General features: G+C 36.3%; 1 protein-coding gene across 1 annotated transcript in view; it reads right to left on the reverse strand.

Moving 5' to 3' along the window:
- MS3_00006603 (uncharacterized protein) overlaps nt 1-13,375 on the reverse strand; it is a gene marked incomplete at its 3' end in the record, with an annotated part of 44,787 nt that extends 31,412 nt beyond the window's left edge. Inside the window, exons 1-10 of the mRNA XM_051214764.1 lie at nt 6,703-13,375; nt 6,486-6,671; nt 6,329-6,453; nt 6,051-6,287; nt 5,906-6,015; nt 5,736-5,851; nt 5,597-5,690; nt 4,503-4,737; nt 2,498-2,765; nt 469-555 (exon numbers count right to left, since the gene is read on the reverse strand). Coding sequence (XP_051067951.1) covers nt 469-555; nt 2,498-2,765; nt 4,503-4,737; nt 5,597-5,690; nt 5,736-5,851; nt 5,906-6,015; nt 6,051-6,287; nt 6,329-6,453; nt 6,486-6,671; nt 6,703-6,732 — 1,488 coding nt within the window. The 5' untranslated portion in view covers nt 6,733-13,375. The remainder of the gene's footprint in view (nt 1-468; nt 556-2,497; nt 2,766-4,502; nt 4,738-5,596; nt 5,691-5,735; nt 5,852-5,905; nt 6,016-6,050; nt 6,288-6,328; nt 6,454-6,485; nt 6,672-6,702) is intronic.
- Between the last annotated feature and the right edge of the window lie 2,893 nt (nt 13,376-16,268).

Consider the following 16,268-nt stretch of genomic DNA (forward strand, 5'->3'; position numbering starts at 1 on the left):
ATTTGTTTCAAATGAGATGATATTACTGAATTTGGTGTTTAGATTAACGTGTTTCATGATGGTATAACTCAGAATATATTCTCAGTGAAGTTACGATCATGGCAGATATCAATATTTAATAACGACACCATGATTTGTGATGCAGGTAATTTAATATTAGAGTAATTATAGATGTTTCAAAGTACTATTCAGAACTTTCAAACACTTATTTAACAAATTTAAATCCCTAAGACCTAGTCGAAATAACTAGTTTTCACAAACATGATCTTAACTATGTAATAAACATTATGAATTTAATAAGAACAGGCTTATGTATCAAGGCTACTAATGCTATGCGTATGCCCAAGCCAATATGTAGTAGAAATCGAACTTGTAACCTATCACTTAAAAGATAAATGGTCTAACCACCAAGCCGCCAGTTCAACTTAATTACTTCCAAAACCATACGACAATGGTTATAACACATACCTTTAGTGAATTCACGCAGTCAACATTTTCGTACTCCGCTTCAGACTCACGACTAGAGGAGTCTCCAACAGCTATATCTTCTAATACCTAGGTATTCACAAAGCACCATGTGATAAACAGAAAATCTATTAGAAAATACCTCACAATACGGAACATAAACTCATGAGAAAATTGCTGGGAGAAAATCAATGAGAAGCAGAAACAATGGATTATTTTACTGAACCAGTAGTTTCACAAAAAATGACTGGCGAGAATTCGGTAAATTTTAAAGTAAATACTATTACAAACCGATGATTAATTGACAACCATATAAAGCCGAAAAGCAGTAAAAAGAATTTGCGTTCTAGTTAATAATAGGAACTCAAGACCCTTAACAAAATTAGATCAAGGATATCATGGCCTATAGTAATCTTCGAATTTACTAAATTTCAACTATTCATCTAATCGATTAGTAATTTATCTCTCATTGGCCGTTTAACAGACAGTCAAGACCCAAGTTAAGGCATGCTGACAATACTACTTGGTCATTATGCCATAGTGTCAAACTGACTCAGGTTCAAATATTTGAATTTTCGACTTGGTGATAGTATTGTATAGAGCTTGCCATGATAAGAGTTGGCTAATTTCAACCCGAAGGCGGTAGATGTATAGCGTTGTAAAGTCTCAAACTTGATTAAGGCAACTACTGAGTGCTACTTAATCCTCAACTGATTTTCAGAGGACTTTAAGTAAATGTTGGTTAAGTAATGCATTATTTTGGTATCCGACGTTAACTGGCAGTTAAACTGTATCTCAAAATTATGTAGGCGTTTTAATGTTTTAAAACTACTTACTAACCAATCATCAAAATTTTAATTCCAGTTTCCTCTTAACATTTTAACATAAAGAGAAAATCAAATAGTCTTGTCGTTTGCCACGAAACGATAAAATAATATTCTAGGCATAAGATTATTGGAGCATAATACTAGATCATGTCAAATATATATACATGATTCGTGACCAATGATTGAGAGCTAGACAGTAGTTGCCTTAGTACAAATGCAAGCTGTCTACATATGGTGAAACCCAAAATAGAAAGGAATCCAAAATGTTTAGTAGTGTCCCATAGATTCACCGCAGCTGGGTGTCTGCTCATCTCTATTTGCTGGCCAATCACATATTAGTTTTAATGGCCATACATTATATTTTAACTTGTGTATTCATATTCCTTGTAATTAAATTTCTCTGTAATGTGGAAATCGCAAGTCAAAATTCAATCAAAACCCTGTGTTTTTCTAGTCAGTGATGACAATGCTCGAACAATCTTTTAATTTTCAACATATCATGAAGAAAACAGAACCACAAGCCGAAAATTTCACCAGGGAACATCAAGTACCTGATCAGAGTAAACACTTCTTAACCGTAGTGAAAGAATACACCAACCTATTGCAAATTAGTAACGGAAAAGTATTTGACTACTATATATACACTTAAGTAAATAAGAGTGATTTTCAAATAGCTGGTGAAAAGTTGGATTTTTTACTGTCCCTTAGAAAATGATGTGAATGTAGTTTTGAACAAATGTTCTTTTCCATAAGCATACCACTGTTATTTGACGTGGTTACAAATTCCAAGCTACATTTTTATCAAGCCGAATACCTACACTGAGCATTGCTTAGACATAAAATTTTAGTGACTTTTGATCCGTGAAAATCACAAAGTTAAGAATTAATGAAGATTTTCATTTAAAATATATTTCCACTTCAGCACCAGCCAGACAGGTAAAGCAGTAATTTTATGTCGGACAAACTTTTTTAAATTAATTTGTTCTCCAATCTATGATTTATGAAGCCATGAGCAAAACACAATAGCTAATGTCAATCAATTAGATAACAGGAAGTATACATGATGAAGTTTTTATACTGAGACCATATAACTAGATCATTCTCATAGTTAGCTAATTAATACAACTGTTTCACGTTATAATTCAAACTAAGAACTTATGATTAAGTACATTTGTGCAAGTACTCAAAAACATTTTATTACATACATCATCCTCTACAATTGGATCCACAGCTTTCAGAACATCTTTACTAGATGAAATCCCATCTCGGCAATATAGGAAGTCAACAGTAGTTTCTATATTTTCTTTTGAAATATCAACATTGTCTGCAGTTTGAGCATTATCCAATTCATTCAAAAAAATCAGGGATGCATTCAATTGACAACGTATGAGACTAATTAAATTGGAAAAGGTTTCATTCGAAACAAATGACGTATTACAATTTTGTTCAACATAGGACTTCAAATTGTTGGCACTATGGAAATAAATAAATAAGTTAGATATTCGTAGCTTGTTATTTTCCTTAAAATATTCAATATATCAGAAGACAATTTTACAAGAAGTTGCAGTACACGCAGATAGAAACAAAACAAAACTAAGTATCTTCACTACATCACTATAAATCTTGGATATATAATGTTGCATTCACAGTCTGAATCTAAATTAATTTTTATTATCTGTTTTTTTATGAGTAAAAGATATTAATGCTGAATTTCTTACCATAAGGTGATGTCAACTATAAAGTAAATGATTCTGGTTCGAGTTCAAAAAGCATTAAGTTTATATTCAAAACCCTTGAAATACGTTACGGGTGAATATACTAACAAGTAAGAAACATATGTCACGCCGATTACTACCGATTACTTTAATATGAATGATAAAAATCCGACTTACCTATTTGCTTTGTCATATTTATTTAGATCGAAGTCAATAATTAGCGTAAACGCTAAGACACATTTGTTCTATACCAGTATAAATTAAGTTACTGAAAGCTGCGAATTGCTGTCGGATATTAGCGTTCCATATCCGACAAGTCCATAGAGTAGTTCGCATCCAACAAACTAATCTTATAGCACATTCTATCAAGCATCAGCCTGGTTATCAAAAGGCTGACGGTTTGAATCAACCTATAATTAAAATTTCCGTCTAACTTCAACTACCACATGCACAAAATTTCAAACCCCTAACAAAAGCTACTTCATGCTGCTAAAAGCAATCTGTATGTCTAAATACCTAGTTATCTATGCCTAAAACTTATGAATAACGCAAGTATGATCACTAATCAAAAGTTTCGACGTGAACTTCTATAAATGTGACATTGTGGACAGCAGACGTTTGAAGTTGAGACATAAGACATAAAATGTATACCAACTAGTTCACATTCTTTCTTCACTTCTTAGTTGCTACGTCCTGGATATAAAAAATGTAATAATAACTCGAATAATGACAACAAACGGTAAATATAAGCACTGTACTCTTGAAATACATAATCTAGGTGCAAATGGACAACAAAACAAGCGGTGTTCATTTAAAACTTATCTTGTATGAAAAACGGGCTTGATTACTTCCTTTTCCTCTTTAGAATAATAAAAGCAGTGATAATAAGCAATTGATTAAGCGAACCAAAAATGTAGTGATATTCCAGTTGAAGAATTGGTACATAGTTTTTTATTAGCCTCAATAAGTATGAAACACAGGTTTGTAGTGTCCTGTTAATGAACTTGAAACATTCAACAGCAATGCCTTGCTGAATAGTTTAAAGAAAAATGGAGACCGAAAATGGGAAAAAATCACCCCTCACGTATAAATAAAAACTGAATGGAGTATTATGATGTAATTTGTCAACCAAGTATACGTTTTTGCATTTGGTTATAGGACGTTCCTTGTTTTTTATGAGGGACAGTGATACAAAACGGGTTGTCGAAATCGAAGCAGAGTAAGCTGGATTCAAACATGTAGTTCATCGGTTGACAGTCGAGTGTCTTAATCACTAAATCGTTGCTTCATTGCAATAACATACTCAGATAAAAGAAAAGACTATTCATGAAATCAAAGGTCAGTCAGTCATAGGTAGCGTAAATCTAAACATGATATCGAAATGAGTAACAGAAGAGGGAAATAATACACGACTAGTCAAAACGAAAAGTATACAATATGGAGGAATAACTGAAACAAACATTATCATACAAAACACGTAGAATGCACAACTTACTGTTCCAATGAAACAAGAAGATGCAGCAATAATTCGTGAGTTATTCGAGCCTCTGTTTGTTTATAGAGATTTTTGACTTCATTTTCTCCAGATACACATTCTTTTGCAGTTCGAGCATCATTATGTATGAGCTTGCCATTTAAAATCATTGAATGCAATTCATTCAATTTATTGAATTCATTCTTTATTCTAGTCAAAAAGTAGTCCCATTTCCATACCGACATAATCAATCGTACTAAAAAAAGAAAAGAAACAGAATCAATATTATTGAGTCCTATATTGTAGTGTAACTCATATACCAAGCATAGATTTGTGTACTCAACTTTAAGTCATACAGTTTATGTAAACGCTATAACAATATTACCCGGCTCCTCAAACGGAATTAAATAAGTAGTCATTCGTATCTTTAACCTACTGGTTGGAAGTAAAATGGATTAACCACCACTTCCTACTTCAACGATACACTGAACAGTTAATTTGTTAAAAGACATATTAATCAATTACAGGTTTGTATACCGAGCTCTGATATACTATCTATCTTTACATGGAAGAATGGATGAATTGGCATTTGGACGAATAATTTAACATTGTTTTACCAGCACTTACTCCATCTCCCTAACATTTCAACAAAACTTAGAAAAGTCTACTATATACCATGTAATAAATTTGTCATGTTCAGAATTAGTGTGAACGTATTTGAAGACGTCATATTAAACACACAATATAGTCTACTGATGAATAATGCTTCATCTCTCAATAAGTCAAATAGCACAGGAATTTCTCATATTGAGGAACCTATTATTTTTTTTATTTTTATAGCTAACATTGGAATAATTCCTAAGATTTTAGCGCATTAGAAGATTAACAAGCGGTAAACATTAATTTCTATTCGAGATGACTGGATTCAATTACTTAATACCTTACAAATTTCATGATGCACGCTGACCGATATTTTTGATGCGCATATTGAAACGAAACCTTAAATTTTAATCACCCAGCAAAATGTAAGAATATGAATTTATTTCGATAGTAATTTGTGATTGATCAACGTTTTACACAAACTACCAATAAATACATACAAATGATGAACATACATAGGTGAAAAGTATCCCGTCTTGATTGGCAAAACGAGAATGACAATTTGACTAAGAGATCAGATGTTAACAGTTTTAACAGTTCACAAAACATCTGAAAGCAAAAACAAGATAAAAATAACCGAAGAGAAAAACAAACTCGTAGATTTTCGATGCTTGGGTCTTTAGGCTTTTCTTCTATGTCACATTTTAATTGAATCAGTTCTGAAGTTGACATCTCCAATGGTATCTCAGAATTATTTTCATCAATTAAGTCTATGAAAACAAAATCATATAGTACAACAATAACAATAACATATTCTGACCTACTTCCCAATTTAACAGAAAAATCAATCAATTCTATAAGGTAAGCGCGCATAAAGTTGTACGCCTGATGGTATATTAGTGGGAAAATTTTAAATGTATTTTTATCTACAATTCTGTATTAGGTTGTCAGTAAGTTAAAAATGCATACTTGGGACCGAAATAACGGCGGGTATTGAGATCTTGTAAGAAAAGAACGATAAGATGGGATCTGTGAGAGAATTTTTTCATTTGCTTCAATGAGTCTGCAAGATGATATTTAGATACCATTAAAAATAGTACATTGGACATCCGTAAACATAAAATAACGAGTAAGAATATAAAAATCATTTGAGTAGAGTAACTCAATCCGAATCCACAAAGAAGTGAAAACATCGCAAGACAACATCTAGAACTTTTTAATCAGAATATTTCAATTTCACTTGCTACCTTGAGTCGACTTGGTCGTTATTTCCCACCGAGTATATGTATTCAACCACTGGTTTATTCTCAACAGTAATTAGATCACTGTACTTTATTAGGCTAATTATCTGAAGTAAAAGATATCTTGTAAGCTGACAAATATAAGCTAATAACAATAATTTACTGGTAAATCGAGACCGAAATATAATGTAAAATCAAAAGGATTTATGCATTTGAAGTACGATAAGATATGCGCAAACTTTTTCATCAGAAAGGTAGTAGTGGTGGTGATAGTAGGCCTTTTGGAGATTTCACAAGTAGCAACATCCGGAACTCCGATTTCTCGAAAGTATTGTTGTAATGGATGGTTCTAAGAGAAAATAACTTCTAATTTAATTTACTTCTGGTAAGTACGTATCTTCTTCTTCCATGTCTGATTTATATCATGTACACCTCTATAAAAGTGGAAAATCACAAAAATGACCGTAATTTGATGTAGTTGGTTCAACCAAAGTAATCGAGTGCAATGATCTGTAAAAACGACAATAGTTTATACGAGTAATATTTAACAGGATAACAAGGATTAATTTGACAAACAGAAACTAAAATAAACCCAAATACTTTTAAAAACTTGAGGTGGTATGATTACAAACAATGTCAGCCGCTAGTAGAAAAAAGCAGTTATGACAAAAAAGAACTGAAGTACCAAAAATATGAGATGGCCAGTGAACGTCTAAATGATGCTGCATTCATTATACGTGGCAAAAAACATAACTATTAGAACTCCAACAATTAAGTTGCTAATCACAGGTATTTGCTATTTCAAAAATCACAGTTTAGAAATACTTCATTCTAGGAAATTAACAGGCTTCCAGGGACTCAAAATAACTATGCTACATTGTAGTTATCATTCACGTATTTACTAACTACATTTTGAATAAAGTCGAAATACTTAACTTTCCATTTTACTATGAAAAGCGTGACATACAAGCGCAACTATACTAATGAGTAACTTTGACGCATAAGGAGAAAATTTGTACCAAAAAGAAAGTTACGGTCGAGATATCTTCGGAGTCATGTACTGATAGACTAATAGGGGTAACTATTTCAGACATATTGGTTTCAATTACTTGTTCTTGGTCGTCACCAGAAGGACGTTTATGTCAATCGAGTAGTGAACATAGATAAAATAATCAGTCATGTTTCCAAATACTTTATGTAACTGGTTTTATATGGTTTTACTTCTCTCATTACGCAATCAGACTGATCATGATGCTTTAAAAGAGACAAGTTGGGGGAAGACTTCAAAAGAGTACAAAAAGTTGAAAGATCCTATGTTTACAATGATTTAAAATCACTAGTTTATAACAGGGACTTCAAAATGACCATAAGTAAAAGCTTCTGCCCGATACAATAGAACAGGGATAAAGAAGTAAAACCTTAGCCATTTAACTAACAAGCCGAAAGTAAGAATTCCCCAAATGATTATTACATAACTCATACGTCTGTTTGATAACTACCTGTGGGATCAGTAGTATGTCAATAAAATTATAAAATGAAAACTCAACAGCCAATTATCATCACATGATTCAGACATAGTCAGAGCAAAGTGTAAAATCTATTGATACATATTGAAGTAAATTATTTGTCCAGCTCCTGTTGTAGGACTAAGCGAACTAATCCTGTATCGAGTCCGGGAACTGTATGTAGTTGCAGTTTCACTAGACACTATGGATTCACGAAATGAAATCAAGTGCAAATCACTCAATTTCAAGAGTCCGATACGACATATGCTGTAACTTCAAGCAGCTGCCAAGAAATGTTTGGTGAAATGAAGTATCAAAACGTGTAGTGTCAATGTACTTTCGTAATCTCGTGTCCTACTCGAGGTGCCAGACTGTATAATAAGGGAGAAATTTATGTTTTTGAATATTTTTTCATTTTGTGTGAACACTCAGGTCGTCCAAAATATGAGTACGACACACCACTGCCAGATGTGAACCAGTATCTCCCAAAACCGTATACAACTACCTGCCTAATAGATACTTGGATTCAGCGTGACCTACCTTTTATTGCATTCTCTAACATATATAGCTTGGATCGCTGGTTGGCAAATGGCACAACTTCACCGAAAATTAGATATAAGTTGTAAAACATGCCGTTATTTTCCATTATGGATTGTTTAAGAAACTATTTTAATGGCAAATGTTACTAGAGTAAAGGTATTTTCAGTAAATATCATCGATTCTCGCCTTCCTAGAAATGAGTATAGTATTTCTTATTTGATGTGGCTGAGAATAATTTAAACTGATTACATTTAAAGGCGTATTTATGATGATGATATGAGTCCGTAACAGTTTTTGGAAACCTAATATTTTGTTAATACTGATAAACGACCAAAAATGTGGTATTGCTACATAGTGCCCCCAAATGTCCTGGTACGGCCGAGAGTGGGGAGGGTCAGCTCTCCCTCTCCAAATGCTTTCACACAGCCATGTGCATACAATCATTGCCAGGGATCTCCTACTCACTGCCTTGTGGCGGGGGTGTTGTTTACGAAACTGAGGGGAGGAAAAGCGAATGTCCGACGCTTTAACCGGGCTGATGGATATAGAGGATCCACGTAGAGGAGTTGGAAAACCCTCATTCCAAACCAATGGTGTACACGGGCTCCAAGATCCTAAGGAAACAAATGGCGGATGAATCAACTATTGGTTAACGGCTACAATGAGACGTTGCACCACTGCCTTGTAGATTAGACCTTTATTCAAAGGCTCGGGGTGTGGCCCCCCAAAAAAACCACCTGCTTCGGTTTGAGCACCCGGTAGTATCCCTGCCCTCATATAAATCGAATGATTTAAATGGCGCATATCTGTTTGGTGTCTCCTTGTACCAATTTTTATGTGTTTAAATAAATTAAATAAATAAATATACTGTCAACTTCATGGCTACACACTACTCAAGGTGAAGATTGTCCGGTGCTGAAAGAAACGATATTCAACCCTTTGACGTCCTTGAAAGCATTAGTTTGTCACATGAAGGACGGGGGAAAGTTTTGCTTCACAGTAACATTAGGAATATGAGGACGAAAATAAACGTACGTGTTGCCCATATGTAAATATAAACAAAACAGAGATAAGTAATCTGAATGAATGCGTCATGCAAGCGTAATCAAAAAGCTGGTAATCCTTCGGGACAACGAAGATAACAAGTCGAGTATTTTTGTTAACAAAACGATATGAGTTTTATGGAAAGCCTTCAGGAGTCGCTGATATCAATTCAGCGCATAAAGCGAACAAATTAGACATGTCATATCCAAAATACTTGACAAAACTTTAAATGGTTTTTGTATCAGTTTGTTGTAACTGGTAGCTTTGAAAAAATACGATGTCAGCATTGATGCAAACTGAAAAACAAGTCAACATTAAAGAAATTGCGCAGTCGTTGAAGACGGCGATACTTCAAAGACAATCACTTTCACTGTTTATTGCACACCGGGACAACTTCGTACTATAAATGAAGAGTTTGGAACCGTTAGTGGTTTAGTGTTGATTAGATGTTCAGAGTTTGACCCTATGTTCGCACAATGAGCCCGACTGATCGGTCAGCCGGTATCTGTAACCACAAATACCGGTCGAAAAGATCCTAGTGGACTGTCCTCCCAAAACCGAATCACAATTTCAAGGGGAAAGAGACAACTGAAGCCATACCTCAAAAAGTTACCAAGCCAGATATAATTGTAGTCACAGAAACTTGGCTGACGCAGCCTATAGATAGTGTGGAACTTGAATTTGAGGGTTTTACGTTAGTAAGAGCCGACAGAATCCAGAAGCGTAAAGAACGGGGAGTAGCTCTCTTCATTAGGAATGCTATCCCATTCACCATTATCGACAGTGTATCCCATGAGAAAGGGACATGTGAATCAATTAGCTGCCGCTTGAAGTGCAAAGGACAAGAGGTGCTGATTGGTTTGGTCTACCGCTAAACAGTCTCAACACTTGGTCCCAAAGTAGTCGATATCTAATCCTAGGAGACTTTAATGCACCCATGGTAGACTGTAAAAATCTGCGAACTGAATTGTCAGATGATTCCTTCGAGCAGGAACTAATTGGTGCGGTTACCATATGTTCCTTAGTGCAGCATATGAAAGAAGTGACTAGGTGCGACCCGGACTCGGAATCATCCTTACTAGATCTTATATCGACCCATTATGAGGATGACGTTACGAACCTCGATTACATGCCACCCCGAGGTAAAAGTGATCATTCAGTTCTAACCTTTGACTTCTATATAATTGTCCAAAACAAGCACGCATCAGCTCGATCCAGACCTAACATGTGGATGTTATACACCCTGCATCGTCAATAGATTGGACAATAGAGCCAGAGTCCCCAATTGAAACGGCTTGGGATGTATTTCGAAATTTATACTTAAAAGTTACTGCACCCCACATCCCTTGGACTACACCAAGGGGGTCGAGGAACTCTCCACCATGGTTCAGTAGGGAGGTTCTCATCCTTCTCCGTGAGAAGAAAAATGTGGAATAGATTTAGGTTACTGGGGACTGATGAGACAAAATCTCAGTATCGAAAAGTTCGGAATAACTGTCTCGACCATCCGTAAGTCTTGAAGGTTGTGCGAAGAAAAAATCGTCAAGGAATCCATAGAATGCCCTAAACCAAAGAACAAAAAGAAGAGGAAATATCCTAGCACTATGGGGACACAGTACTGCTTCATCATTAGTGGAGGACGACTTTGATAAAGCTAAAGTATCCTCGAACTACCTTAGCAATGCATACACCATAGAAACGCCCTTACCGTCAGCTCATACAAATCCCCCCACACACACTGGACAATGTGACCATTAAAGAACTCTATGTCTTTGGTCTGTTAAATAAGCTTGACATATGGAAATCAATGAGACCCGATGACCTGCATCCTACGTTACTAAAGAAACTAGCTAGCTTCGTTGTGAACCCTTTAAATATATGCTTTAATCTATACGTAACCCAGGGTCATTTACCAAAAGACTGGAAGAACGCCATAGTAAGTCCTGTCTTCAAAACAGGTACTAAACATATACCTGAGAACTACCAACCCGCTAGCCTAACTAGTGTGGTTAAAATTTTAGAAAGGATTGTTCGGAAGGAATTGTTTAAGTATTTCGATGAGAACCGGATCCTTTCGGAAAAGCAACATGGTTTTAGAATAGGTTATTCCTGTCTCACTAACTTATTAGTGGCTCGTCAAAGCTGGTGCGCTATCAAGGACCAAAAGTTACCTGTAGACGTAGCCTACATTGATTTCAGCAAAGCTTTCGACAATGTTCCGTACAACCGGCTGTTATATAAGCTAAGAAATGTCGGAATTGGAAGCAGTCCATTGATGTGGATAAAAAACTTCCTAGTTGGGCTCCAACAAAGAGCACGGGTGAACTCCAGGTTGTCTAACTGAGAAACTGTGCTTAGTGGAGTGCCTCAGGGTACATTTGGGGGACCAGTGTTATCTCTCTTGTATGTAAATGACCTTCCTCGTCTACTGTCATCACCGGTCTTGCTCTATGCTGAGCGATACGAAGTAAGGGTGATAGCTTAGAACTCCAAAATGACCTGAAGGAATTATCTGAATAGTCACGAACCTGGCAGTTGCCGATAAATACTTCCAATTGTGTTGTGACGCATATCGGTCATCAGGGTACAGATACATACACGATGAATAACACTGAGCTACCTACTGTCCAGACACATAATGACTTAGGAGTCATCGTTATCCAAGACTTAAAGACTACTGCACACTGCCGTGCAATAGCCGCCAAAGGTTTTAGAACTTTATAGTCAATACGTAGGGCCTGTAATCATATCGACGCTAAAACTTTTTTGACTTCGTATACAGTGTTCGTGCGTCCTAAACTTGAGTACTGCATACAAGCGGTTAGCCCCTGCTTTAAAAATAAAATGAGTTTTTGGAAAAGGTTCACAGAACAGCAACTAAGCTGACTCCCGGAATAGCGAAGCTCCTGTATGATGCTCGACTGGCCAAGCTAAACCTATTCCCGTTGTCATATCGAAGAACTAGGGGTGACTTGATCACAGTTTTCAAATTACTTGGTGATAAATTTGCACCTGATATGCCCTCATTTTTCTTGTCTTCCAAAACAGAATTTATGGCGACACTCCAAAAAAGTTCACAAGCCCAAAACAAATTACTTGTCAGCTGACTATCGACTTTCCTATCGAATCATCTACGAGTGGAATTCATTACCTCGTCATGTGGTTGAGGCTTCATTCGTCGACTCCTTCAAAAGAAAGTTGGATCAACTGAGAGACCATCATTGCCAGGACTAGCATATGCCATCAAGTCTCCTGTCCTTTCCAATCTGAGACTGAAACATTAAATGACGATAAGCAAGATCGAATGTGGCCACATTTGATCTTTTCATTAAGTACATGCAAGGCAACTGAACGTCTTCCGAATAGTCTCGTCGCGATGGGAACTGTTTACAGATTCCCTAATTATATTTAAGTTTTTGAAAGTCTGAAGCCTATATTATGACACCTGACACTTCGGAACAGGAAAAGTTGCTTTGGTTTATGTGCCATTGTGACTCTGAATAGTGTTTTTCTACTATCGACATACTCTTTACGCTGATTATCATCAATTCACTGGCACATAATGATCGGATTGTGCAGATAATATTCCACATACGTCGCAATTGCGACGTCAATATACCCCAGTAAATTGTCTTGATAAATGGTCGATCTCTGGAAAGCATGTGTAATACTGAACGCCAAAAACCGATTATGTACTAACTAAATGAAGTTTACCTAGGCACTACGAAAGCCTGGCCCCATAACGTTGTTCATCTATGAATTAATAAAGGGGTGGGCCACAAATATAAATGCGAATACGTTAAACCAAGGATTGAGTAGGAAACTTTAATTCCTTTCTAGAAGCTCCTCCCAGAACATTATTGATTGGGATGTATACAATGTACCCTTTCACTCAATCTCAAAACCAAGTCAACCATTTGGAACCTTAGCGTTACGCAAGGTCCAGATATACCGCTTATTCAATAGCAAACTCTTAAGCATCTCAAAAGTCATAGCACAATTATCAAAGTTCAATTGCTTGTTGACGCAAAAGAAGAAGCTTTTGCTTAACAGTATTCCTTACCCGGTATCGCTAAATCACTGATCCCTCCAGGTATGGCATTTCAGGAAGATCTGACTCGACTTCAAAGTTGGGCAGACGATAACGGACTTACCTTCAACACATCAAAGTGTAAAGTAGTCCATCTGCGACATGTCGCAGACTATAGTTACAAATTAGGAAACTCCTCTCTGGTAGTATCCCAGATCGAGAAAGATTTAGGAGTCCTGGTGCCCTACGATTTAAAGTTTTACGCTTACTGTGACAAGAACGCCTTTTGAGCAAACCTCACTCCAAAAGGATAAGGACACATAGGTTCCTGCCTGGAGGTATTGGTGATCCACTGATACTAGACACGGAAGCCTATTAAGCGAAAGCTTCTTCTGTTCCATCCACAACCATTTGAATCATTGAGATACATTTGACTATGAAAATGAAAATCTTTGTAAGTCATGTCGAAATACGATCTTGAGCCCCTCAGAATTCACCAAGATTGCCCTTAGAGGGCTCCTGAGTAGTTGCCTGAACTACATCAGGGAAATTAATACCAAAGTTTGACTACTCGTAAGGAGTGAGCCTTTAGTTCTTTCTATTATGCTGTGTCTCTAATTTCTAGGTAATAACCCTGTGTTTTGTATCGTAAATGGGCATAATTAAGTGTTTAGTAGAGCATCCAGGAGTGCTTAGAACGCAATAAGTTACTAGAAGGCCACCTTAATGACGCTTATACCCCAATGGTTAAAGTTTCAGTAATCTGAGACGTTCTTCATATGGTTTAAATTTTAGTCTCCGAACAGATTTCGTAACTCACTGTTGGATACATTCTAGTATATTCTTATCATTTTAGGGTGGGAGAAGAAACACCACATTTTTGTGCCCTAAATGGGCTCGAACAAAACTGTTAAAGATTAAATTGAAAGTCCTACCATCGAACCGGCCAAAAATGCGCTTCAGGGTTTGCTCTGAAGGCATTTCTGTCGCGGTTGGCACAAGACTTTAGATCACAGGGTACCGAAACTCCTACATCTTTTTCAACCTATAGTACTTCTAGAGGATAATTGCCTAAGTTGTATGTGTAGTCTGCAATATGTCTCAAATGTTGATGAAGAAAAATTTACAATTAAAATTAACTATTTAATAAAGTAGAGCTATACGTGAATAAATGAGTAAATATGTTGACCGGATTTCATCACATCAAATCTATAGATTTAAAGATTATCTTGTTCTATTCGGTTTATGTTATGGTTGGGAGAAATCGATACTTGCGAAAACAAAACGTCAATACTATTCTAGAAGGTCCTACATTTCAAGACACCATCATCACACTAACAAAATTTTGAATTCTTGACAAGAAACATTACTCATAGCGTCCTCTATGTATAATGTGATGCTTTTAAATAAAGCATTTTTCAATTAAAGTCAATTATACTTTTTCAACCCTGATATTCTACATGTAGTTCTAAAATTGTCGAATCATGTCATTAATTGACTTAAGTCGGTAGCATATATATTAGGAGTTTCCGACACTTAAAGATCCTGAGTTCAATCTAGTGTGAAGTCGTGAGTCCGAACTGGGAGCAATAGAAAGTTTGTTCAATCCTTGGTGACATTTATTGTTTCTTCAGCTGATATCACCCAACTATGAAGCTATTGTCAAAACTAATTTGTGTTGACGTTTATGAAAGGTGAGTAGCTGTTGAAGAATGAGATCCACTATTGTAAAAAGTATTCCATAAAATAACTACATGATCGACTTGGAGAAAAGTGTGGATGTCATCAGACGTTATCTCTACAGATGTAGTCACAATATGTAATGAACGAACCCATCTTTCTCGATGTGATTGAGTGCTCACTCGAGTTAAACGGGGATAGTGTGACCAGCAACTAACTTTCAAGTCACACCTCACGATCAGCACCTAATGTGGATTACTCTTTAGATATAGCAAGGAACGACGGCTGTTTTGAAGACCACATAACACAAAGGACGGTATTACAGATACATATGAGTTAGAGTAGGTACAGGCGAAAGTGTGACCACCACCGCATAGGCCAGTTCATGGAGCACGATCAATTAATGCGCTCTGGCTTTCCTTGAACTTGACGGGGATTGATGAGCCTTTTGACATTCAGTGACCAAACTGACGGACGATGTGACTGAGACTCAGTGACATTTCATTGGCCCTATAGAAGCATTTGAACTATTGTATGAACTAGGAATCCCCTAAATAGAGTAATTTGGACCAAGAAGAACTAGGTGAGTACAAACGAACATATTGTATTTGGAATTCGAAACCAGGCCGTCATCAAATACGGAAGAATCGCCAGTTTATACAAGCACCACAATCACTATATCTACCTACAGACCTGTAGGAGCATTAGGCCCTAATCACACACTCCTCAAAGCTGAACATGAAACAACTAGGGAAACAGATATTCAACATTCGATGCGGATAAATACCCAACGATAGAGAAGGCGGGAACAATGAATCGATCGAATGGCATCGCTCTGCCTCGCAGGCGTGGTCGCTCTGTACAACTTGCTCTAACTCATATTAAATATGTTGTGTCTCTGTCCAGACTGAATGTGCTCTCCATCATATATTGGCAATTGTTACGATACGATGAGCCGGTGTAGACAATGATGTGACTTCCACTTAAGATCTTATAGATTAAAGTTACATCACGACAAATCTGCAATTTTAGGATTAAGTCTATTATTAGAGCAGTACTAATATCATAGTAGACCATAATTCTACAGACCCTATCCAACTAGGCTCTAAGTAATACCTCTTTTCAACACTCCTATGTCGTATTCAAC

This window comes from Schistosoma haematobium, chromosome 2 (genome assembly GCF_000699445.3).
Source record: "Schistosoma haematobium chromosome 2, whole genome shotgun sequence".
NCBI classification, from domain to species: domain Eukaryota; kingdom Metazoa; phylum Platyhelminthes; class Trematoda; order Strigeidida; family Schistosomatidae; genus Schistosoma; species Schistosoma haematobium.